The 22,678-nt window shown below is 40.5% G+C and overlaps 7 protein-coding genes across 7 annotated transcripts; 2 read left to right on the top strand and 5 right to left on the bottom strand.

Moving 5' to 3' along the window:
• Positions 1 to 597: 597 nt before the first annotated feature.
• Positions 598 to 2,159, bottom strand: LOC6558753 (protein tantalus). The gene is made up of 2 exons (XM_001984382.3): positions 1,935 to 2,159; positions 598 to 1,854 (listed from the first exon to the last, which is right to left on the bottom strand). Exons 1-2 carry the CDS (start codon positions 2,003 to 2,005, stop codon positions 1,017 to 1,019), a joined length of 909 nt encoding a protein of 302 aa, XP_001984418.1. The 5' UTR covers positions 2,006 to 2,159; the 3' UTR covers positions 598 to 1,016.
• Positions 2,160 to 2,692: 533 nt separating this feature from the next.
• On the bottom strand, positions 2,693 to 3,557 carry LOC6558048 (serine protease 1). The gene has a single exon (XM_001984383.2). It carries the CDS (start codon positions 3,540 to 3,542, stop codon positions 2,736 to 2,738), a length of 807 nt encoding a protein of 268 aa, XP_001984419.1. The 5' UTR covers positions 3,543 to 3,557; the 3' UTR covers positions 2,693 to 2,735.
• A 615-nt stretch (positions 3,558 to 4,172) lies between these two features.
• LOC6558401 (serine protease 1) lies at positions 4,173 to 5,024 on the top strand. Its single transcript, XM_001984384.2, has one exon. The coding sequence runs from the start codon at positions 4,187 to 4,189 to the stop codon at positions 4,982 to 4,984; it is 798 nt and encodes a 265-aa protein (XP_001984420.1). The 5' UTR covers positions 4,173 to 4,186; the 3' UTR covers positions 4,985 to 5,024.
• A 489-nt stretch (positions 5,025 to 5,513) lies between these two features.
• Positions 5,514 to 6,524, bottom strand: LOC6557325 (serine protease 3). The gene is made up of 2 exons (XM_001984385.3): positions 6,224 to 6,524; positions 5,514 to 6,161 (listed from the first exon to the last, which is right to left on the bottom strand). The coding sequence occupies exons 1-2, from the start codon at positions 6,481 to 6,483 to the stop codon at positions 5,597 to 5,599; spliced, it is 825 nt and encodes a 274-aa protein (XP_001984421.1). The 5' UTR covers positions 6,484 to 6,524; the 3' UTR covers positions 5,514 to 5,596.
• A 1,870-nt stretch (positions 6,525 to 8,394) lies between these two features.
• Positions 8,395 to 9,252, bottom strand: LOC6557708 (serine protease 1). The gene has a single exon (XM_001984386.2). The coding sequence runs from the start codon at positions 9,230 to 9,232 to the stop codon at positions 8,453 to 8,455; it is 780 nt and encodes a 259-aa protein (XP_001984422.1). The 5' UTR covers positions 9,233 to 9,252; the 3' UTR covers positions 8,395 to 8,452.
• Positions 9,253 to 9,743: 491 nt separating this feature from the next.
• LOC6558227 (serine protease 1) lies at positions 9,744 to 10,717 on the top strand. The gene has a single exon (XM_001984387.2). The coding sequence runs from the start codon at positions 9,828 to 9,830 to the stop codon at positions 10,659 to 10,661; it is 834 nt and encodes a 277-aa protein (XP_001984423.2). The 5' UTR covers positions 9,744 to 9,827; the 3' UTR covers positions 10,662 to 10,717.
• A 680-nt stretch (positions 10,718 to 11,397) lies between these two features.
• LOC6558487 (transmembrane protease serine 9) lies at positions 11,398 to 14,093 on the bottom strand. The gene is made up of 4 exons (XM_001984388.3): positions 13,806 to 14,093; positions 13,182 to 13,743; positions 12,091 to 12,371; positions 11,398 to 12,028 (listed from the first exon to the last, which is right to left on the bottom strand). Exons 1-4 carry the CDS (start codon positions 14,063 to 14,065, stop codon positions 11,464 to 11,466), a joined length of 1,668 nt encoding a protein of 555 aa, XP_001984424.2. The 5' UTR covers positions 14,066 to 14,093; the 3' UTR covers positions 11,398 to 11,463.
• Between the last annotated feature and the right edge of the window lie 8,585 nt (positions 14,094 to 22,678).

Raw genomic sequence — 22,678 nt, 5'->3', positions numbered from 1 at the left:
AAAACACGGATTTTAAGTGCTGTCGAAACAACTTTGGAAATTAATTTTAATTTTGCAAGAGACCACTGTACCTATAAAACACAGTTTGAAGATTTCACATTCGATAGTAACCCCAATAAACCCTGCAGGGAACCATGAAGTATTTCTTCACCAACTCCTCAGCTTTGGGCTTTGGTATAAAAGACAATTATACATTAAACGAGATCTCCACTTTTACAATTTTACACCTATCAACATTTTGATGAGAAATGGGAAGAGTATTTTCCATTCGATGGGCTGTAGAGCAAATATTTTCTTTTCTTGATTTGTTTCTCTACACTGCATTTAAGTTTCGTGCTGAGCTGTGCGTCGATATTTTTTTTAATGCATAATCGCGAATTATGATTGCAGCTCTTGCATGTTTGCTGTCTGTGTGTGTGTAAATATTTAATAATAATAAGCACATACTTTTATTTGATTGCACTTGCTAATGCATTTGCTGTTATTCAATTTAGCACCACGATCGCGCTACTATTTACCAAATGATTAATATTTTAAGTAATATGGTTATTTCTGTCTCTTTGTTTTTCTCTTTTTCCATTTACTACATACACAATATAAACTTAATGGCTGTATGTGCGTTTTCTTCTATTTATTTTAATGGTCTTTATGGTTTTAGTTAGCGGCAGTGATATTAGCATCTGCAGTTCCTTATTACCTGCCCAGAATTGAATTCTTACTTAGTTTTAGTTTTCATTTAACTACATACACTCATCTAAACATAAATATAATATTTAGTTTCTTTTTGTGTGCGCACCAAAATGATTAAATTATTTTCACGCTCGACGCCACTTCCTGCACTCTACATATACATATATATAAATATCTAAATACAAATAAATCTTATATAAGACTGCATAATTGGTATCAGTTATCAGTACAACAACAAAAAGTGCTACTCCTCATTCATACTTAGGATATTCATCCAGTTCCAGCTACACCTTTTGTTGTCCAGAATTTCAGTCTCGCCCCCAACACTACTCAAATGCAGCTGATTGTTGCGGCAGCATCTGCAGCATCTGCATGTCGTCCGTGAATGCGATGCCAATTGGTTTGGGAGTAACTAGCGAGGATTCAGCGACATCTGCATCGGTGGCATCTTCGTCGCCCTCGCACATGGCGCTGTCGAGACTCTTGTTGAGGCGATCATGAAACTCCATCATTGAGATCTTTTTGACTGCAAATCGCTTGCCAAAAGTTTTCTTTACCTTCAAGCGGCGCTTTTTGATCAGATTCTTGTTCTTGTTGAGGCCATCATTGAAGGAAATGGCTCGTCGCAATTTCCGTGATCCGAATTTGACGACGCGCACCTGGCTGCTGATGGCACACTCCTCGCTATCGTCCTCGGCATCGGCGGCATTCTCATCGCTTGGCTCCTCGAATATGGTTTCCAGATTGGCGGGCGTAAATTTCTTCATCCGCTTGCTGGTGTACAATTTTTCGATGCTCTTCAGCATTTGTTCGTTGGTCTTCAGCTCTTTGCGTCTCTTTTTTACCTCGGTGCGGGCGATGGCGCTGCTCATGCGATTGAAGTTATCCTTGGAGACGCGGGCAGGCATGCGACGTCGCGAGACGCCACCGCGACGACCAATTCGATAGTTACTGCTACTGTTGCTGCTGCTGTGGCTGTCGCTTTCATCGTTGTCCTCGCCTCGGCTTTGCTGTGATTCAATGCCATCCGATTGAATGGAGTCGGCGCTGTCTGAATCCAGCATCTCGTTAGACATGGATGTGGACGTTGTTGCACTTGCATTTGCAGTCATTGGCTTCAAATTCCAGGTGAACTTGCCTGCCGCAGAAAATGTTGATGCAGCGCTGCAAAGATTTTTGTTTTATTTATTTATTTTTTGGTTTTAGTTGGGCGCCGCTTTTTCTTTTTGTTTTCGCTCACTTACCGATTCTCCGTCAAAACTACCTCTTTTGGCTGAAAACTAATCGTTGCGAACTTGTGCACAATGTTTTCCATTATTCAATCTGTAACATTCTGTGCGGTTTCAATGTTTTATTAGGTTTTCTTTTATCGCCCTGATTTATTTACTTTTTTTTTTGCTATCTCAAGAGGAAGAATGCTGTCCCAAGCGAAATGTTACTTAACATGCTAAGCTGTCGATAGGTATCGTATCAGCATAAACTTCGTATCAGCTGTTATTTCGCTGTTAAGCTGACCCGATTTCACTGTGCAACGATATATCGTTTACTATTGCTTTCAGTATTTGAAAACGCCACATAAATACATCAGTTTCTATCCAACAGATGGCGTTCTTAACTGTAACTTTATTTTAAGTTTGAATGAAGTATTTAAACGGATTTATTATGCTTTTTATGTAAACAAAAAGGTGATTCTAATACGAAATTCATTATAAAATTAGTCCTCAAAAAGTCAAACTGATGGGCTAAAACTCTCCAGAGCCTTAACTTTGTCAAAAGTAATTCGATTTTCAAAAGCAAGGAATTTTTAATCATATTGACAATACTTCTGGCTCGAAATGCATGTTGAATTACGAATGATTTCGAACTGACCTCAGGAAACATATCTGTCAGCATTAAAATTGTGGGAGATTGGCGAATTTATCGATTGAGAGAGCGAGAAAGCGAGGGAACCTTACCCATTTTCACAGGGTTCAGGTTATAATAAATAAATAAAACATTTCCATTGCTTGCTTTAATATATATATTTATTTAGAGTAATTCATCGCTTAGTAGGAGATGCCAGTGTTGTCCCGAATCCAGTCCAGGTAGCCAGAGACTCGGGTAAAGCCCGCCGGCTCTCCAACAGTGCAGCCAGCCCAGTGGCCAAAGGATGTGATGCCGACGAGTCGGCTGCCATCGTGTGTTACCAGTGGGCCACCGGAGTCACCGTTGCAGGTGGACTTGCCGCCGGATGTGTTAATGCAGATAGTGTTGTCGGTGATATAGCCACCGCCATATATGTTGCGACAGTCGTCATTGCTAATGATCTGTACATCGACACAGTTTAGATAGTTGTGCATGCCACTATTGTCGGAAGTGTGGCCCCAGCCAGAGGCGACAGCCCACCAGCCATTGTAGCTGTTGTAGCGATCATTGAAGCTGGGCAACTCCACCTTGTTAACCAAGTGCCAGAAGTCGACGTGCGGTGTGCGGATCAGAGCAATATCATTGTTCAACTGATCGTTTACGTGGGGATGACGGATCTGATCATTGCCACCCACCCAATGGGTGAACTGTGCCTCGTGCCGGAAACTGGCGCCATAATAAATGGTTACACCCGAACCATCATTAATGCAGTGGGCAGCGGTGATGACCCAATTGTTGCCAATGATGGAACCACCGCACCACCAACCGCCATCGAAACTCAGGCCTACAATGTAGGGCACCTTGCCCTCGTACGCCGGATAGCCATTGGTAATGCGTCCCTCAATGCTCTGCTTAGGCATATCCATTACCTTCAGCGGTTTCTTCTCGCTCGTGGGCCAAGCGTTGGCTGCGATCACAGCTAGACTCAGGAATACAAACACTTTCATTATCGAATGTTTACTCTTGTGTATTGCCAGCTCTCTTGCTGTTTTTATACCATCTCTTGACCACTGTTTTTTTATTTGTTTATTTGTGTAATCGCAGCTCATAAATTGCGAGCCTGGCTGATATGTTGGTCTCAAGTTGAATATATAATAATAATTTCATATATAATAAATAACAATATTATCTAGACAGAATCTGTCGATTTGGTGGAGCGTGACAGAATGCAAGTTTTGCCACGATCGCTTTAAATTTTGCACCAAAAATATAAAAAAAAAAAAAATTAAATGTTTCTTTATTTTTATTACAATTTAAAGGTTTAAATATCATAGATTAAATTGAATATTTATAAGATAAATATTGCATAATAATAAAGAATTAATTGAAACTTGTACTTTTATATTTGAGTATATTGCTTTTACTTGACTTTGATTGGCAGAAAATCTTGTTGTCGATTGTTTATTTATGAGTGGGTGCAAACTTAAAAGATACGATATTTAATCGAACAAAAATAAATTAAATAAATATATATGTATATAGGTAAGTGTATTTAAGCATGAGGAATAATAATATTCTATAATATAAAAAATATGTGATTTTGCTATAAAAGCTGTTGCTCGAAGTGAACGAATTCAATTGATTGCTTGACATGAAGGTAATCATTTTATTGGTTTTGGCGCTTGCCGCCGTCTCTGCGGAGATATTGGAAATGGAGCACCCCAAGGACTTTGGCAAGATCTCTAAAGTCGAGGGACGCATCACGAATGGCTATCCAGCCTATGAGGGCAAGGCACCCTACACCGTAGGCCTGAGCTTCAATAATGCCTGGTGGTGTGGTGGTTCCATCATTGCTCATGACTGGATCTTGACTGCTGCTCACTGCACCAATGGAGGTGATACTGTGACTATCTTTTATGGTGCCACATGGCGCACTAACGCCCAGTTCACCCACACTGTGGGAAGAGGAGAGTTCAGACAGAACCCCAACTGGCCCAACCAGAATGGAAATGATATCGCTCTGATCCACACACCCCACGTGGACTTCTGGAGCATGGTTAACAAGGTGGAGCTGCCCAGTTTCAATGATCGCTATAATATGTACGATGGCTGGTGGGCCGTTGCCTGCGGCTGGGGTGGCACCTACGATGGCAGCCCGCTCCCAGACTGGCTGCAGTGCGTCGATCTGCAGATCATCAGCAATGGACAGTGTTCCCAGACTTATGGCCACCAACCCGATGGTATTCTGTGCGTCTCTACTCCCAATGGCAAGTCGACTTGTGGCGGAGACTCAGGCGGTCCATTGGTGCTCCATGATGGTGGTCGCCTGGTTGGTGTCACCTCTTTCGGTAGCTCTGCCGGTTGCCAGTCTGGCGCCCCAGCTGGCTTCACTCGTGTCACTAATCAGCTGGATTGGATTCGCGACAACTCTGGTGTTGCTTACTACTAAGCTTTCACAATAAATAAAATTATCCTTTGTTAAAACTGAATCGATTTTCTTATACCCTGAACGCATTAAAAATTTGTACAAATTGTGTAATGGTTTTGTGCAAAGTATGTAACAGGCAGGAGGAAGCGTCTTCGACCCCATTAGCTACATATTTTTGACCAACAGTCGAGTTAATAAAGCCATGTGTGTCTGTAAGCAGATCAAGTTTATTTCAGTTTATCTATTTCCAATAGAAAAAAAATTTTCAATATCTAAAAGCCAATTTCAATATGTTCTGATAAGAAAATCCCTAGTTAAAATCCAAAACGTATTCTCATATTGCTTACCTTTAAATTAATATGTTTAATGGTTGGGTCCAGGGTTTCTCGTAGTCTTACATATTTTGTTATTTCATCATCATTATTTGACCAACACAATATATCTACCTTCAAAGTTTAATAAGCTCCATAGCACAGTTTCTTGATCAGCTTTATATAATTTTGATACAACCGAAATTTCAATTGAAATATATACGATTTATTCCCAAGTATTGAAGAAAAAATGTATCATATTTTATTATTATGCAGTTTATTCAAACTCTACATTTTAGAGTTTGTTCGGTTGAAAAGGCATTTAGTAAGAAACGCCGGAGTTGTCACGGATCCAGTTCAAGTAACTGGTCACACGGGTGAATCCAGCTGGTTTACCAGCCTCGCAACCCACCGCGGCAACGAAGGAGGTAACACCGACCAGTCTGCCAGTGCTGTCCAGGACCAATGGGCCGCCGGAATCACCATTGCAGGTGGAGGACCTATTGGGGGTGGCAATACAGATAACACTGGAGGAGGCAGTCTGAGAGCCATAGTAGTTCTGGCAAGTTGCAATGGACACGATGTTGAAGATCTGGTATTGCAGAACATTGGTCACACCCGAAGCGTTGTCAGAGGTCTTGCCCCAGCCGGAGGCGGTTGCCCTCTGACCTTCATAGGTGGAGTAGCTGCTGGCAATTGGGGGCAGCTTAATCTTGTTGACGTATGAACTGAAGTTAACCGCTGGAGTCCTGATCAGTGAGATATCGTTTTTCAGGGAAACAGAGTTATAGCCAGTGTGCTGTTTGAAGTTTGACCTGGACACGGTCTGGATAATCTGGGCGTTGGTGCGCTGAAGAGCACCATAGTAGATTTTCACAGACGAGGCACTGCAAAGGAACTCTTTCGATTAGAAATTGATTATGAGAAAAGTTGTGGATTTATTGCTTACCCGCTGGTGCAGTGTGCCGCGGTCAGCACCCAGGAATTGTCAATGAGGGAGCCACCACACCACCAGCTACCGCTGCTGCTGGAGAAGCTAAGTCCCAACTGGTAGGGGAACTGACCCGCATAGGCAGTCCTGCCATTGGTGATGCGACCATCAATTGTCGACTCAGCGGGCATGTCACGGGGATGCACTGGGACATCCTGTGGCATAACGCCAGCGGAGACGGTGGCAATTGCCAGGGCGAGAACTACGAGCACTTTCATGTTGGTCGGTTGTTGAGTAAGGAATGAATTTACATTGATTTCAGATACATTTTTATACCCCCATCCTTATCATTCAACAAAAATATTATCAGTGTATGCAATTATTCTTTCAAGTATCACCATTCAAAGGGAGTCTAGAAAGTGCACTATTATTTAATAGCTTTAATAGCGATTCACAAAAAAAAAGAACGAATGCGGTATCGGTCCTTAAATTGTTTAAATTGTTTTATAACATTGCTGCGATAATGCACCACATGCTTGCTTTGTTAAGACCCTTAAGTTTGGAGGGTGGTCAACGGATGTATTGCACTTGACTGCTGCCAATTGACAATTGACGGAAATTGAGTATAAATATGTCTATCCAAAGATAATTCAGCTTAACTGAACAAACATATATAAACTGCATGACAATAGCATTTACTATTAGTTACTCAAATATGATAACAACAAGGTGTATTTTGGTCTGGTCAACAAATATTCGGCGGTCTACTCATGTGTCTAGACATACCAATTGGTTATCAGTTTAGCAGTTATTTCTGTCTCAACTTGGTCTGATTTGATTCGACTGGTTTACCCTGTATTTTTATGAATGAGTTGAGCTGTATGTTTAGAGTGCGTAAGCATTACATTTATTGGCGGTAAGTCTTCGTTTGGCGCTATCAAAACTTAGGTATGCAGCGATAAGATTGTTAACTCAAGTGAATTGAACTTTTAAGTACTCGATCATCCGGCTCGATTAGATAATGCGGTAAGAAGTGGTTATAAAAATCAAAACAAGAAATATATGTTAAATATTAAAATTTAATTTATAATATTACTGCCATCAACAGCTTTAAAACGTGTACATGAAAGGTTTAACCCTTGAGTGGACTACGAAACAGATTACATTTACTGATTTCTTTACTGTTATCAAAGAAACCAATAAAACAAGCAATTCAAGTACAATTTTTTCTATAGCCTACTCAAGTAACAAATAAGAAATACTTTGTGACTAGTGCTGTAATTTAATAGATTTTATTCTTGCTCTAGAATGATAATATTGCAAGGTGCTAGATATATTATCGGTTTGTTAGTCGCTCTCCTGTCTCCTGGGAGATGCTAGAGAGATGCTTGCCCCAAAGTCAGACAAGGTAATCAATGATACGGCTGGCTATCAAAGGATATGATGCTGATGACTAAAATAAAATGGATTTAAGCAAGTTATAATTCTTGACAGGACATTGTAGACTAAGAAGTCATCTAACTAAACTTGGTGTAATCAGTAGCGACTTCTGTCAATTTCGTGATAGTGAGAAAGAAAAAACCCTCAACCTGACGGAAGAGCTATATATTCAGAAGGAGACACTATAGGCCTCACAGGTTGCCCATTGGCTACTTGAAAGCTTTCTGCAAATGTATTTCAATATACTCGTACATAAATTTAATAAAATCAAATAGTCGGCACTTATCATTTGTTTCTTGTAAATACTTTAAATATAAGTTGGGTTCATTTTCATTAAAAGATAATGATTAAAAGGAAGTTATAAATTTTTATTTGGTTTTGAGAATTGCAGAATAGAATAGATTTTATTAAATCAATTGTTAGATAACAAGAGAGAACGTTGCAGTCGGGCGTAACCGACTGCTAAATACGCTGATACCAATAAATCATACCATCTGATAACAGGTGCCACAGAACATGGTGGGTGCAGTCATACCGATCTTTGAAAGAGGTTTTTAATAATATATCCTCCAAGTTTTCGGGAGTGGGCGCAGCTGTGGGTGTGGCCATACGTTTTCTTATCGATTCTTAAGGTTAAGGACACCGCCAACACCCCCAACCAAAGTATTCCCTTAAGAGTTTATTTTAAAATTTCCCGAAGTTCCTGTTGCCAAATTGAGACACCCCTAAGACATAACAGACATAATGGATTCACTTGCAAATATGTATACAGTGTTTATTTTGCTAGATATAAGATGGGACAGTTTATTAGTAAGCGATGCCAGTGTGTTGGTTGATCCAGTCCAAGTGGTAGGTGACACGTTGGAATCCAGATGGATGACCTGATTGGCAGCCGGCACTAGACACAAAGTTGGTAACGCCAATCAATTTGTTGCTGTCATGTGTAACCAGGGGGCCACCAGAGTCTCCACCGCAGGTGGACTTGCCATCGGGAGTTCTCACACAGAGGATGTTCTCGCCGACAGTACCCGAACCGTAAGTCTGGACGCACTCGGAGTTGTGCATGACCTGGAGATCGACGCACTGCAGCCAGTCGGGCAGAGGGGAGCCATCATAGGTGCCACCCCAGCCGCAGGCAACGGCCCAGTGTCCGTTGTAGTCATTGTAGCGATCATTGAAGCTGGGCAACTCCACCTTGTTGACCTGCTGCCAGAAGTCTACATGTGGAATGCGGATCAGAGAGATGTCGGCGGCATGGTGGTTGATCATATCGTTCCGGTGTACCCAGTGGGTGAACACGGCATTGGTGCGCCAGGTGGCCCCAAAGTAAATAGTCGCAAACTCAGCACTTCCCGTGCAGTGCTCGGCAGTCAGGATCCAGTTGTGTCCAATGATGGAACCACCACACCACCAGGCATTATTTAAGAGCAGGCCCACGGTGTAGGGTGCCTTGCCCTCGTAGGCTGGATAGCCATTCGTGATGCGGCCCTCGATCTTACTCGCCTTCACATCCTTGGGATGCACGACTTCCTCGAATGCCGATGCAGAGGCAACAGCCAGAGCTAGAATCGTTAGGAACACTTTCATGTTGCAGATACAACTTGTGCTGGACTAAGTTTCGAGTCAATCTTTTATACTTGCGAAATTGCGATTTGGCCAAGTCTTATCGTGTAGTTGAAGGGATCATAAATATTCCTTCAGTTCCATAAAACTCTTGGAGATAATTTTTATTTAGGGCACAATAATCTTCAGCACATTTTAATATACAAGTGTATTTAAAGTAGGCCTTATCAGAGCCATTTAATTGACCAGTTAATATTAATAAATGGCTTTATTTATCAAGTATTTTCTCTATGGAATTTACTATTATGCACTATATTTAAATGTTGTTCTGACTTTATCATTTATTCCGTAAGCTGTTTGTTTACTGTTTGTTTCTTTATTACCCTCAATTTTCTAGTGCTGCACATTGGTCTTTGATATTTCGAACACTTCTTCAAATAAATCTCAATTCATTCCCTGTTATTTGTTTTTCTAGCATTAATAATGCGAGGGCAAAGCTATATTTATTCTCATCAGTCTTATCATTCTTATCATCGATGCAGTTTTTTTTAAAGGAATATTTACGATCTACTCTTGTAATACTTTTGTTGAAGCTGAAGCGTATAAAAGGCAATTCGAAATGATTGCAAAATTAAGAAGTGCTCAAAACATGAAACTGTTCATAGCTTGTTTGGCTTTGGCCATTGCTGCCACCTCAGCAGCTCCTAGTGCAACCATTATGCATCCCATGGATCTGCCAAAGACCAGCAACCAGATCGAGGGGCGCATTACCAACGGAGTTAACGCCTATGAGGGTCAAGCACCCTGGACTGTGGGTCTGAGCATCAATGTGCCTGGTGGCACCACGTTTTGCGGTGGTTCCATCATCGGACACAACTGGGTCCTGACTGCCGAGCACTGCACTGGTAGCGCCGAATCCATCACTGTTCATTTTGGAGCCACCTGGCGCACCAACTCCGTGTTCACCCACTGGGTTACCCGGAACGATATCATCAATCACGAAGCCGCAGACATCTCTCTGATCCGCATCCCCCATGTGGACTTCTGGCACCAGGTCAACAAGGTGGAGCTGCCCAGCTTCAACGAGCGCTATAATGATTACAATGGCTATTGGACCTTTGCCTGCGGCTGGGGAAAATTTCATGACAACAGTGGCCTGCCCGATTGGATGCAGTGCGTCGATCTCCAGGTCATGCACAACTCCGAGTGCGCCCAGACTTACGGTTGGGGTACTGTCGGCGATCACATCCTCTGTGTGAGGACACCCGAAGGCAAGTCCACGTGCAGCGGTGACTCTGGTGGCCCACTGGTTATACACGAAGGCAAGAAACTGGTCGGTGTTACCAACTGGGTGTCTAGTGCCGGCTGCCAATCAGGCCATCCATCTGGATTCCAGCGTGTCACCTATCACTTGGACTGGATCCAGCACCACACTGGCATCGCATACTACTGAGCCATAAATTGACAATGTTTTGAAAATTCAAATAAATTGCATGCAGAATATAGAAATTTCCGTAGCACTTTTAATCAAGGTGTATCATCTAAACTGATTACAGCTTAGTGATCTCAAGCGGAAAGTAATCAAATTTCCAGCACTTAATTCATTTGATGATTTTGATGCTCATGTCAAATTTGGAGCATACTTGTTGGACCTATTGATGGCTAAAAGTTGTGGACTTTTATATTTTGATGCATACTTTTTAGCAGTAGGCTCAAGCAACCTACTCAATTTAAAATGCAAAAAGGAAATGCTTTGGCTGTATTTACATATATTTATTATTATTATTAAATACAGAAAGATTGCGGTTATAAACTGAATAATTAAGCTTAAGAGGCTGACAATATGAATTAGTAAGACCTTGAATATTTGTCAACTTTGCTTATGTTGAACCGACTTTGCAGTTCGATTACATTTGCTTGAACATGGTCCTCTAGACTTATATTATATTAAAATTTAATTGATTTTGATGCTATAGTTCTACTGCACAAAAACGGTTTCATTTCCAAAACTTTCTTAAAACTGAATCCATTTTTGTAGCTTATCTTCAATATAGATTAGTTCTTCATACTTTTAATTTATTTTCCGGGCCTTTTTCTTTTTGGCAAATTTTCTATATTTGTTATCAGTCAAATAATAGAACAATATTCAATAATTCAACTGTATTCTATAAATTTCATTAAAACGATCATTTCTATCAAAAAAAGTTTTTAGTGCAGTTTTATTAGGTATGTTGTCGTTTATTTTGAAAGTGCATTTAGTAGGAGACACCGGAGTTGTCACGGATCCAGTCCAAGTAGCTGGTCACACGGGTGAATCCAGACGGTTCACCAGCCTCGCAACCAATCGCGGCAACGAATGAGGTAACACCGACCAGTCTGCCAGTGCTGTCCAGGACCAATGGACCGCCGGAATCACCATTGCAGGTGGAGGACTTATTGGGGGTGGCAATGCAGATGACCTTTGAGGTGACAGTCAGGCTGCCATAGTACTTCTGGCAATCGGCAACAGACACAATATCGAAGATCTGGTACTGCAGAACATTGGTCACACCCGAAGCGTTGTCAGAGATCTTGCCCCAGCCGGAGGCGGTTGCCCTCTGGCCTTCATAGGTGGAGTAGCTGCTGGCAATTGGGGGCAGCATAATCTTGTTGACGTACGCGGTGAAGGTAACTGCTGGAGTCTTGATCAGTGAGATATCGTTTCTCAGCAAAACGGAGTTGTAGCCGGAGTGCTGTATGAAGTTTGAGCTGGACACGGTCTGGGTAAGCTTGGCGTTGGTGCGCTGAAGAGCACCATAGTAGATTTTCACAGAGGAGGCACTGCAAAGGAACTCGTTCGATTAGAAATGGACTATGAGGAAAGTTGTGGATTTATTGCTTACCCGCTGGTGCAGTGAGCTGCGGTCAGCACATAAGAATTGTCAATGAGGGAGCCACCACACCACCAGCTACCGCTGCTGCTGGAGAAGCTAAGTCCCAACTGGTATGGGAACTGACCTTCAGAAGCAGTCCTGCCATTGGTGATGCGACCATCAATTGTCGACTCAACGGGCATGTCACGGGGATGCACAGGGACATCATGTGGCATAACGCCAGCGGAGACGGTGGCAATTGCCAGGGCGAGGACTACGAGCACTTTCATGTTTATCGTTTGCTGAGTAACGAATTATTTTGCAGTGACAATAGATGCGGTTTATATACTTATTCGATTGCTGCCATCCTTATCAGCGAGTGAAGACTTTTCTGTTATCAGTGGAAGCTTTTACGATTATTTTTTTAAGAGTCAGTGGTCTATGGGGCTCTTCATTGATTAGTTGGTTAAAATTAACTTCTGTATCTATCCTTATCATTTAATTATACTCTGATAACGAAGGCAGAAGAGTATTTGGGATTTGTGCATTGTCCGTCATGCTCTGTCTGTCTGTATGTTTCCTGCGGCCGTGGCCTGTTGCAATCCAATTAAGCCGTTGGACTTGATTTGGGACAACTCTGGTGTAGGCAACCACTAAACTTTCGCAGCAAATACGATTATTGTGTCAAGATTGAACCGATTTTTATAAACTTAATCATGGTCTCACCTCTAGATAAATACTACATTCAAAGTTGGAAGTGCGATCCTAGCTCGAAATTCATGCCAATTGTGGGTAGAGTCTCAAATGTGTTGCTCTTGTTGCTTCTTTGCTTATTTATTATTCTCGACAGCTCTAGACGACTTCCTCTGCTGAATAGTTAAGACTTAGTTTGATAATTCTAAGCAAGGCTAACTGACTGTCATGAAGTATAATCGCCTTTCTTTTACAATTAGACCCTCAAAAAGTTGCGGTCAAAACTTGATCGTCTTTATATAATATTGATATATCTCCAAGTACGTGTGCCCAAGTACTCAAATGCAGAGAAAATGTTACATATTTTTATATAAAGCTCTGTTTATTTAAACTACACTTTTGTTTATGTTCGGTTGAAAGTGCATTTAGTAGGATACACCGGAGTTGTCACGGATCCAGTCCAAGTAGCTGGTCACACGGGTGAATCCAGATGGTTTACCAGCCTCGCAACCAACCGCGGCAACGAAGGAGGTAACACCGACCAATCTGCCAGTGCTGTCCAGGACCAATGGGCCGCCGGAATCACCACTGCAGGTGGAGGACTTATTGGGGGTGGCAATACAGATAACACTGGAGGAGGCAGTCTGAGAGCCATAGTAGCTCTGGCAAGTGGCAACAGATACAATATCGAAGATCTGGTACTGCAGAACATTGGTCACACCCGAAGCGTTGTCAGAGATCTTGCCCCAGCCGGAGGCGGTTGCCCTCTGGCCTTCATAGGTGGAGTAGCTGCTGGCAATTGGGGGCAGCATAATCTTGTTGACGTACGCGGTGAAGGTAACTGCTGGAGTCTTGATCAGTGAGATATCGTTTTTCAGGGTAACAGAGTTATAGCCAGTGTGCTGTTTGAAGTTTGAGCTGGACACGGTCTGGGTAAGCTTGGCGTTGGTGCGCTGAAGAGCACCATAGTAGATTTTCACAGACGAGGCACTGCAAAGGAACTCGTTCGATTAGAAATGGACTATGAGGAAAGTTGTGGATTTATTGCTTACCCGCTGGTGCAGTGAGCTGCGGTCAGCACATAAGAATTGTCAATGAGGGAGCCACCACACCACCAGCTACCGCTGCTGCTGGAGAAGCTAAGTCCCAACTGGTATGGGAACTGACCTTCAGAAGCAGTCCTGCCATTGGTGATGCGACCATCAATTGTCGACTCAGCAGGCATGTCACGGGGATGCACTGCGACATCCTGTGGCATAACGCCAGCGGAGACGGTGGCAATTGCCAGGGCGAGAACTACGAGCACTTTCATGTTTATCGTTTGTTGAGTAACGAATGATTTTGCACTGATCACAGCTCCATTTTATATGCTCTCACATCCTTATCGATCAGCGAAAAGTTCTGTTATCATTGGAAGCTTTTACGATTATAGATCTAAGAGTGAGAGATCATTGATATTCCAATGATTACACTCATTTTAAAAAGTATTAATAGTCATTTGACTGAAAAAAAGTGATACCTATCCATATCGCTTTATTTGTTGCTGTGTTTTCAATAACAATTTTGAGATTATTAAGCACGAGCGTGCAATTAACTGACTGCGGGCGTACGACTCTGAAGTGATTCAAAATGATTTCTATGTATGACGGCAATTGGACTTAAAGATTTCTATCAGCCCGATGAAAAGTCGCACATAGCATTTCGAAAGATAGGCTATTATTATAGCTAAGAGATATTTTCTTATCTCGTATTTTTCCCGTAAATTAATATATTTTTGCAATAAAAATAATTAAAAATCGAATTAAATGGTTGATAAATATTTTAATTATTTTTGATTTAATTTAATTTTTTTTTTTACCGTTAAACTGCGTTTCAAAATAAAATCGATGATAAATGGTTTGATAAATATTATGTTTATAAAATAAGTTTTCCAGCTACTAGCTAGATCTGAGTTGATATTTTTAGGTGAATATTCATAAATCAGGTGTATGAAAAAAATTCTAAATAAATTCTAAAAATACAAAATACAAAATTATCATTTGTATTGATTAAATTGAATAAATGAAATGTTAAATATTACTATTATTATTATGTATCAATCTCTTATCTATCTTGAAAGTGTTAACAAAACTGATACCACTAATTTTTTGGATTATTTTTGATTAAAATTTGGAAACTCCGTCAGCAAATATTCTTATCTGCTTTTCTTATCATTGATAAATAAAATGACATCATGAAAATAAACCCAAAGGGATTTTCCCATCTCTTGAACTTTCGCTGTCTGCTCGATATGATGTGCTTGAAAGGTGCTTGAAATAATAATAAAAAATAAACAAGAACTTTTTATTCATATTGATTAAAATTTAACTGATTGTGTTAGCCTTAAATGTGATGTCAAGTGCGGGCGATTAGCTCAATCAGGCTCTGTTGTCACAAAAAATGTTGCCAACTTATTCTAGAAAAGTAGACGCCTGGGCGCTGTGCATTTTGAATCTGGAAAATTGAAATCAAATCGCTTTACGTGCTAAGCATGCAAACAAATCAACTGGGAGACGATTCTGGGGAGATGGTTGAAAAGCTGGTAAGCTGAACATTAGCACATAAAAAGAATTCATTGCCTGTGCTGCTGACACATGTAGTTGTAGAATATCTGTCTGGGTCATAAATGCTGAGCACACACAGGCCACTGGATACTCGGCACTGGACGTGTGCGTGAGTTGCCTAAATTCAAATAGTTTACGGCCATGTGACACTTGTGTCTTGTATTTGTTTGGGTCAACAGCGCCACAGATTGGCTTACTGACTCTGTCGCGCTCTATCCCAACTTTCTCAAGCTTAACTGCTGGTATTTTGGCTTATTAGATCATTATTGTGTGCGTTTTTGAGTTGAAATTTAACGCACTTTGTTTGCATTTATATTTAGCGCTTTTTATGACTGTGTTTTTTGCTGCTTTCTGATAGCAGAGCAGAGCTTGATTTTTGTTGTTGTTGTTTATGATGCTGCCCTTTCTTATGCTTTGTTTGCGGAACAAAAGAAACTAATTTTCATTGAAATATTTGCCTTTATTATGGCTGGAAGCTTAAAGAAGCCCAGTGGCCCATCAATTGCTGAGCGTCACTTTAAATTGCCCGTTGAGCATTTGTTATATTACGTATACGTAATGCGCTTACTACTTACACACTCACTCAGGCACACACACACTATCACACACACAGGCACAAACACACACGCTTATTAGACGCATATCCTGCAGCTCTCTTACAACAATGCTCAGCCCGCAGCTCAAGTATCCTTGCCATCGTAGTATTTGATATATGTAGGAGTATCTGTGTGTATGTTGTACTCCCAGCCGGCATTTGAGAAGTGTCCCCCAGCCGAGCTCCTCTGACGACGACAAACAAGATTGCAGCAATAAAATTTCGACAAGTGAACAACAAATGATAAACGAAGCAACACACGATAAAAAGCAGTCCAAGAGAGTCCAAGCTCCAAGTCAAAGGCGCACTCCAAATGCTGTTGCCTGCCCCAAGTAGTAACAACAACAAAAGCAGGCATCTAATGTGAGTCGCATCGATTACGCTGCTGCTACCCAGGACAGAACATTCCCAGGGCTAACTGTCTGAGTGTGTTTGCTGGCGATGTTTTTTTGGCTGCTTTTTCATTACATTTATTTGCCGAGGCCATTGTTGCTGTTGTTGTTGTTGCTGCTGGCAGATATATAGAAAACTTTGCACAGTTGCGTTAAATTGTCATGAAATTGTGGTCAGGCAGCTGCCGGTTGCCTTGTTGGTCCAAAATTAATGACAACTGTCTGGCGCAGCTGACCCGTCCGGCATTCGTTGATGACTTATCACAATGTCCGCCACTTGAATGGCTAGATTCCATTTCCATTTCCGGCTATAATTCAAAATTGTGAGACGCCTTCTTCAGCTTGTCAACGGCAGCTCCACCTCATTAATCATTACGTGTGCGTACTTCGGGTCGTATGAGTAATGCATTTGTCAACCTACATGAGTAGCTGATGTTGCCTCAGGCGATTGCCCATCTTGTAACTGGGCGCAAATGCATTTTTAAAACTTTTCAACAGCAATTTGTTGTCTCGCAAACATATTCACAACTACTTACACACACCCACACACACACAGACACACACGAGTTGTGCATGTGTATGCATTTGTCCCTGAGCTTGTGCAACTGGTCAAAGTTTGTGTTGCTTGCAATTCTCAACTCGGTTTTTAATGCGCCCCTTCCCCTTATTGAAAAAGTTTTATTGGCACAGCTGCTTTGGCTCGACGCGATTACTTGAGCTCCATTTCTATCAATAGTTGATGCTGTCAATAAATTTGAACACAGGGTGCGTCTCAGTCATAAGCTCCTTATTTCCTCGCAACAAAATCTCAGAGTGGTTTGGATTTTATAGCTAATGTCATTGATTCTCAAATTTTACAATCAAATGGAGATTAAAGGAATCCCAATCGAAGACAAGGTAGCGAGATGCTTCTCTATTCGCTTCTTACTTTCTTTTATTCTCTCTTTGCTTATTTTTTACTTTCTTATCTCTCTTTCTTACTACGCATTCTTCTTGCTTTCTTTCTGCTGAAGAGACAAGCAACTGCCGACATTTTGTCTTCTCTCTTCACTTTTGTTCTCTATTTTCTCACTTCTCGCTTCACTTCTAACTATGCTTAAAGTATAGCATTTCTTGTATTTTGCGAAGCAAACATCTCGCAAACATTGATTTCTCGCTCTGCCTCACTCAATTCTTCTCTGTGCAATTTGGACCTTGCCAAGTTACACATACATTCTTTCAGTTATCGCTCCGCTGGTGTGCAATAAAGTGGCTCCGAATAGCTGCCAATATTTTGACACAAATCCGCTGCACAGAGACGACAAACACAAGCTGGCATTATATTTTATGGGCAGGGATCAAACTATGTAATATTCCATATATATGCACTTGCTGTGCCTTGGCATAGCAAATATTTGAGAGAACTCACGACAAACAGCAATTTCATTTTTAGCCTTTTCATTCGGTATCAATAAGCTGACTCTTTGCATATGAAAAAGTTCTCGTCGTATAAATATAAATATAAATATATGTATATAAATATATATATATATATAAATTTCAGGCATTCAAACAAATCCCTTTTGGCTGCCGTTATTCCTTTCCTTTTTGGTTCTGGTTGTTTTTTTCTTTTTCTTTTTTGTATTTATTTTATTGTGCTGGAGCTTTTTGTCTACGCGACAATTGGATTTTCGGAAGTGCCTTGCGCCGTATAGCAATGGAATATTGAAGGATCTGCTGGCATCGATTTCCAGGCGAAATAGCAAGACAAATACGTGTCCCTGTCTGAGACACTGCTCAGCTTATTGGCGCATGCAAAATGATTGCGCCGGCGGAGCGTATCAATGGCTCCGATTGTGCTTTTGCTGCCAGCTTTCGGCTTCTTTCTTTTTGGCCAAATATCAAAATTGCATTTTTTTTGCTGTCTAGTTTGATTTCCTTTCCTTTTGTGCTTTCAAATGCTATCAGACTGCCGTGCAAATAGTTAATATTAAATATATGTTCTTCCTATTTTTATACATATACAAAACACATAGTATGACTTTATTAAGCGACTGCATTTATTATGCACAAAAGGCATGTATATTTTTTTGTTGGTTTAAATATTACGAGTAAAGGCTGCTATAACTACTCATCAAATTTTAGCATGCGAATGTAAATATGCAAACATACACAGTTTGGCAGCTGCGTCGGGGCCAAAATGCTTTATGGCTTATGAACATTTTTTGTTTGGCAATATTTCTCTGGCTTGTCGTGTGTTTGCTTTTGTTGCAATTTCGGTTTATTGTTTTCTATATATTTTTCTGCTTGAACGCACTAAAAGCTACTCGACTGCCAGTCAACCAAACAGTACCTTGCATACCTACTTTATCCTACTCCCCGCCCGCGACATACATCGCCCGCATCCGTTTTCATCTCCAGTTTTGCTTTGCAAGGCATTTGTTTGCTTTATGTCTTTATTTTGAGCCAGGCCAGAAGAGTCGAGAGCGAACATGTATTATTGTTATACTCTGTCCAAAAGGGTATTCAAGGCAAAAAAAGGAAAACATATTTCTTTATAAGTATGATAAGAAACATATCACTTTGGGCTGCACATTAGACAAGATTAAGTAACATTTTTTACGAACTAGATGTTTATTTTGCTATGAAAACTTAACCTGAATTAATTTGCATTACCTTACATATATATATTTCAAAGATCGCTTGACAAGTTGTTAGATTTATGGTTTCGAAAATCTTGTGATCTTTTAATATTTGATTTGTTTTTGTTCAATAAACCTCTTTATTAAATATTGCAATATATAGCACAGCTTCCATAGTGTATTTAATATTCTTTGCTGTCAAAGAATACTTTGTTACTTGTTTCTGTTGTTGTTTGTTTTGCTTTCTTTTTTGTTGTTGTTGAATGATGACTGCCATTCAACTGGGTAATGGTATTGCATATGAGTGTGAGAGTGTGTCTTTGTTGAGCGGCTTTCCATATGGATGTCTGCGTATATGCTATTTGTGTGCCTTCAACTTTATACACACTCTCTGTTAAGTGGTAATTTTGGAATATGGCCATCGAAAATGTTTCAATTATTGGACAAGTTTTGCCCGATTTAATATAAGCAGCAAGTTTATGTATTAACATTTGGCTTATCATTGAGGTCCTTAGTGCATTCACTTTTGCTGTCAATCAATTGTCACAAACACGAAACAAAAAGCAAGGAAGCAGAACATGACGAGACTTTGGGCCAAAGCTACAAAAAATCACAAACAAAAACAAGTAGAAGCAATGGCAATGCGAGATGAATTAACTGTGAGGCTAGAGTTTTACATAGTAGACTACGAAATGCTCTATGTTTGTTTTACGGACGCAGACTAAGATTAATAATGATTTTCCTAAAAATGGTAAAGATTCTCGCCTATAATTAACTGCTAGCGCAGCAATTGTTGTCTTTGCCTGTGGGGCAAAGTAAAAGGCAAAAGCCAAATATCCAAAAAGACCAACAAGTATTACCACTCAATCAGGAACAACACAACGACCGAAGGCAACAACAAAAGTCTTTGTCTTTGCAGCGAACTTTGCCGTCAAGTCATTGTTGTAGAAGTTGAAGTGGTTCACAGCATGGACATGAGCGCAGAGAGAGAGTGATGTGGTGAGTGGGGGGGAGGCATGACAGTGGCTGCCAGGCATCCACCCCGGCCGCAGACAAGTCAAGCCAAAGTGTTGTTTGGATTTCATTATACAATTATCTTGTTACCAGAAATAATGGTGTCGAGCCGGGCAACATGCCAGAAACATTCAATGAGAGCGCCTGATGTGCCAGATGCCTCACCGCTATGTGGGTGTCACACACACATGTGTGTGTGGCAGTGCCGGAAGCTTGGCGCGTTGTTGGCAAAAACAGGAAGTCATTAGCCCAAAAAAAATATATATATATACACTGTGCAATGGGAATGGTGGCTCGAAGTCAGAATAATGCGATAAATAAATGAAAATGTTTGAGTTAAATGAATTAAGTGTGCGATACGCTAAGCGTGTGAGTGTGAGAGTGCATGTGTGTGTGTGTGTGTGTATGCCAGGCTAAGGACTTTGTTAGAAACACTTTCTGTGTTGGCTGTCAGCGCAAGTGACAGAGCATTAAATATCCTACACACAACTTGTGGGTAAGTGCTCTTGCCTAAGTGTGGCTCTCCCTCTCTCTCTCTCTCTCTACATACTCATTTCCTCTCGCTCACACTGTTAGTCTCTTTTTATGCTCGTAATTGTGTGGTAGTTAATTATCCGAACATCACTCAATGTGTCACAGACAAAAAGTCGTGCAGATTGTGTGCAGATTTTCGAGTTCAGATCAAGCGACAGATAAACTTACTAGTTGTGGTCAGCCTCTCAATAGTTGCTGTGACTTGTTTCACTTAGTCATTGTCGTTGATTAATCATCGAGCCAAGTTGCTTTATGATAATATGTGAGTGTTGTTGTTCCAGCTACAGTTGCCATTTACGCTGTCTCAATACCATTATCATAATCATTATGGAAATTCACATAAGGACTGAAGAGTAGACAGTGCGGTAGAGGCAATTTATTCCTGAAAGTCGATGAGTAAGCTAAATGAGATGTTAGACTTTACAAAATTACTTGAATCTAAAGGCAAGGCTAGCTTAAAAGTACACAAGTTGGTTAACTAATATGTTCACTGCTTGCTTTTCTGATATTTTCAAAATAAATAAAACCAAATCCATATTTAACCTGCCACTGAGGACGATTATAAGTTCTCACTTGTATGTGAAAGGTGTGCATGTGTGTGTGTGTGCCAAAATTTGCTGTCCTTGCAAATTTCATCTCGCTTCCTAACACATACACATATAAGCAAAAAGGTTTTTTTTTTTTTTTTGGCTGGTGCTCCACTTAATTAATTATGTAGCCGACGAGTTGGCCAACCAAAAATCGTTAATTAACTTGATTGCTTTGAATCGTCTGCGATTTATTAGCCCACATTACATTGACTCCTCGGTCAAAAAGTTTTCATATGTGTGTGGGAGTGTGTATGTGTGTGTGACTGGGTATAATTGATGAGCTGCTTCTTTGTTAATTGATTTTGCTGTGTGGGAAACAACTTTATAACGAAGCCAAATTGGTTTTATTAGCTGGCTAGCAAAATAACCAAATAATTGATTCGATTCGATAGTTGACAACAATTTTGCAGTTCGATTTTATGGGTCAAAGTGCTGACCCTAATACTCAGGTGACACGGCCTAACATGCCACTGCATAGATAAATTCAATTCTGGTTGCGCTGTCCAAAGACCGTAAAACCGGGCTAAAATATTATGTGCAAGGCAAACTTGATCTGACCAAAATGGCCAAAGAAGCTGTCAGGAGAAATATGATATGAATCTTATTCAATGGAGCGACAGCCAAGTTTTGTGGGCCAAGATGAAATCCAAAAGAAAATGGGAAAATTTGCAACTAAATTTGCGACTGTGTCTGCGAATTTGAATTTAAACTAAAAACTTTTGCAATAAACGCTCGCAGCTCATACGACATATGTGCAACCAATTCAGATTGTCATATAAACTTGGCTTTGACATTCTAACTAACTTTATATGCATATATGTATAAAAAAAAACTACGCTATGCATATAGTAACTTTTTTGGGCAAGTGGGTGATATTTTGTCATATCTAAGCCACAAAAATATGAATGCAACTTTTTGCTCCTGTCATAAATTTGCGCAATGCAAACATTTATCAGCATGACTGGACCCGCAGCTAGTTAGCAGCAGTACTCTAGCAAACACTCCAGCACTTGATATTTAAAACCATTTCCCCAACTCGACTAGTTTTCACCCAGTTTTCCGTGCTCGTAAACTAAGCAGCTCCTGCAACTCCTTAATCATTTGGACTGGCGTAGCCAATTTAAAAGTCGATACAAAACACATACGAATCTCAAGGCAAAATTTAAATAATGTGATGATTTTCTAAGAATAAACTACATATATATATTATATATATTCTAAAATGTATGTATTGGTCTAACGAAATTATCAAAATATATATATGTATATATATATATATATATATGTGGATATTCTTAACGAAATTATCAAAAAGACTTGTGATTATTTATTCATCATATTACCGCGTTTTCTCAACACGAGCAAGCTCGAAATAAAATGTTTACTTTTGGACATTGTTGAGTACTCATCTGCTCTATGTGCAAACCCATTCGGAAGTGTTGCTCTAAAGCAAATGTGGAGGTTTCCGGGCGTAAGCGTGTGTGTGTTTGTGTGTGTGTGTGTGTATGCGAGTGCATTTTGGGCCACTTCATTGTTGGACAGTGAATATGCAAAGATTCATGTGCCATGAGTATGC

This window comes from Drosophila grimshawi, unplaced genomic scaffold (assembly GCF_018153295.1).
Source record: "Drosophila grimshawi isolate 15287-2541.00 unplaced genomic scaffold, ASM1815329v1 contig_44, whole genome shotgun sequence".
Classification (NCBI taxonomy): domain Eukaryota; kingdom Metazoa; phylum Arthropoda; class Insecta; order Diptera; family Drosophilidae; genus Drosophila; species Drosophila grimshawi.
This window is presented reverse-complemented; position numbering and strand designations above follow the sequence as displayed.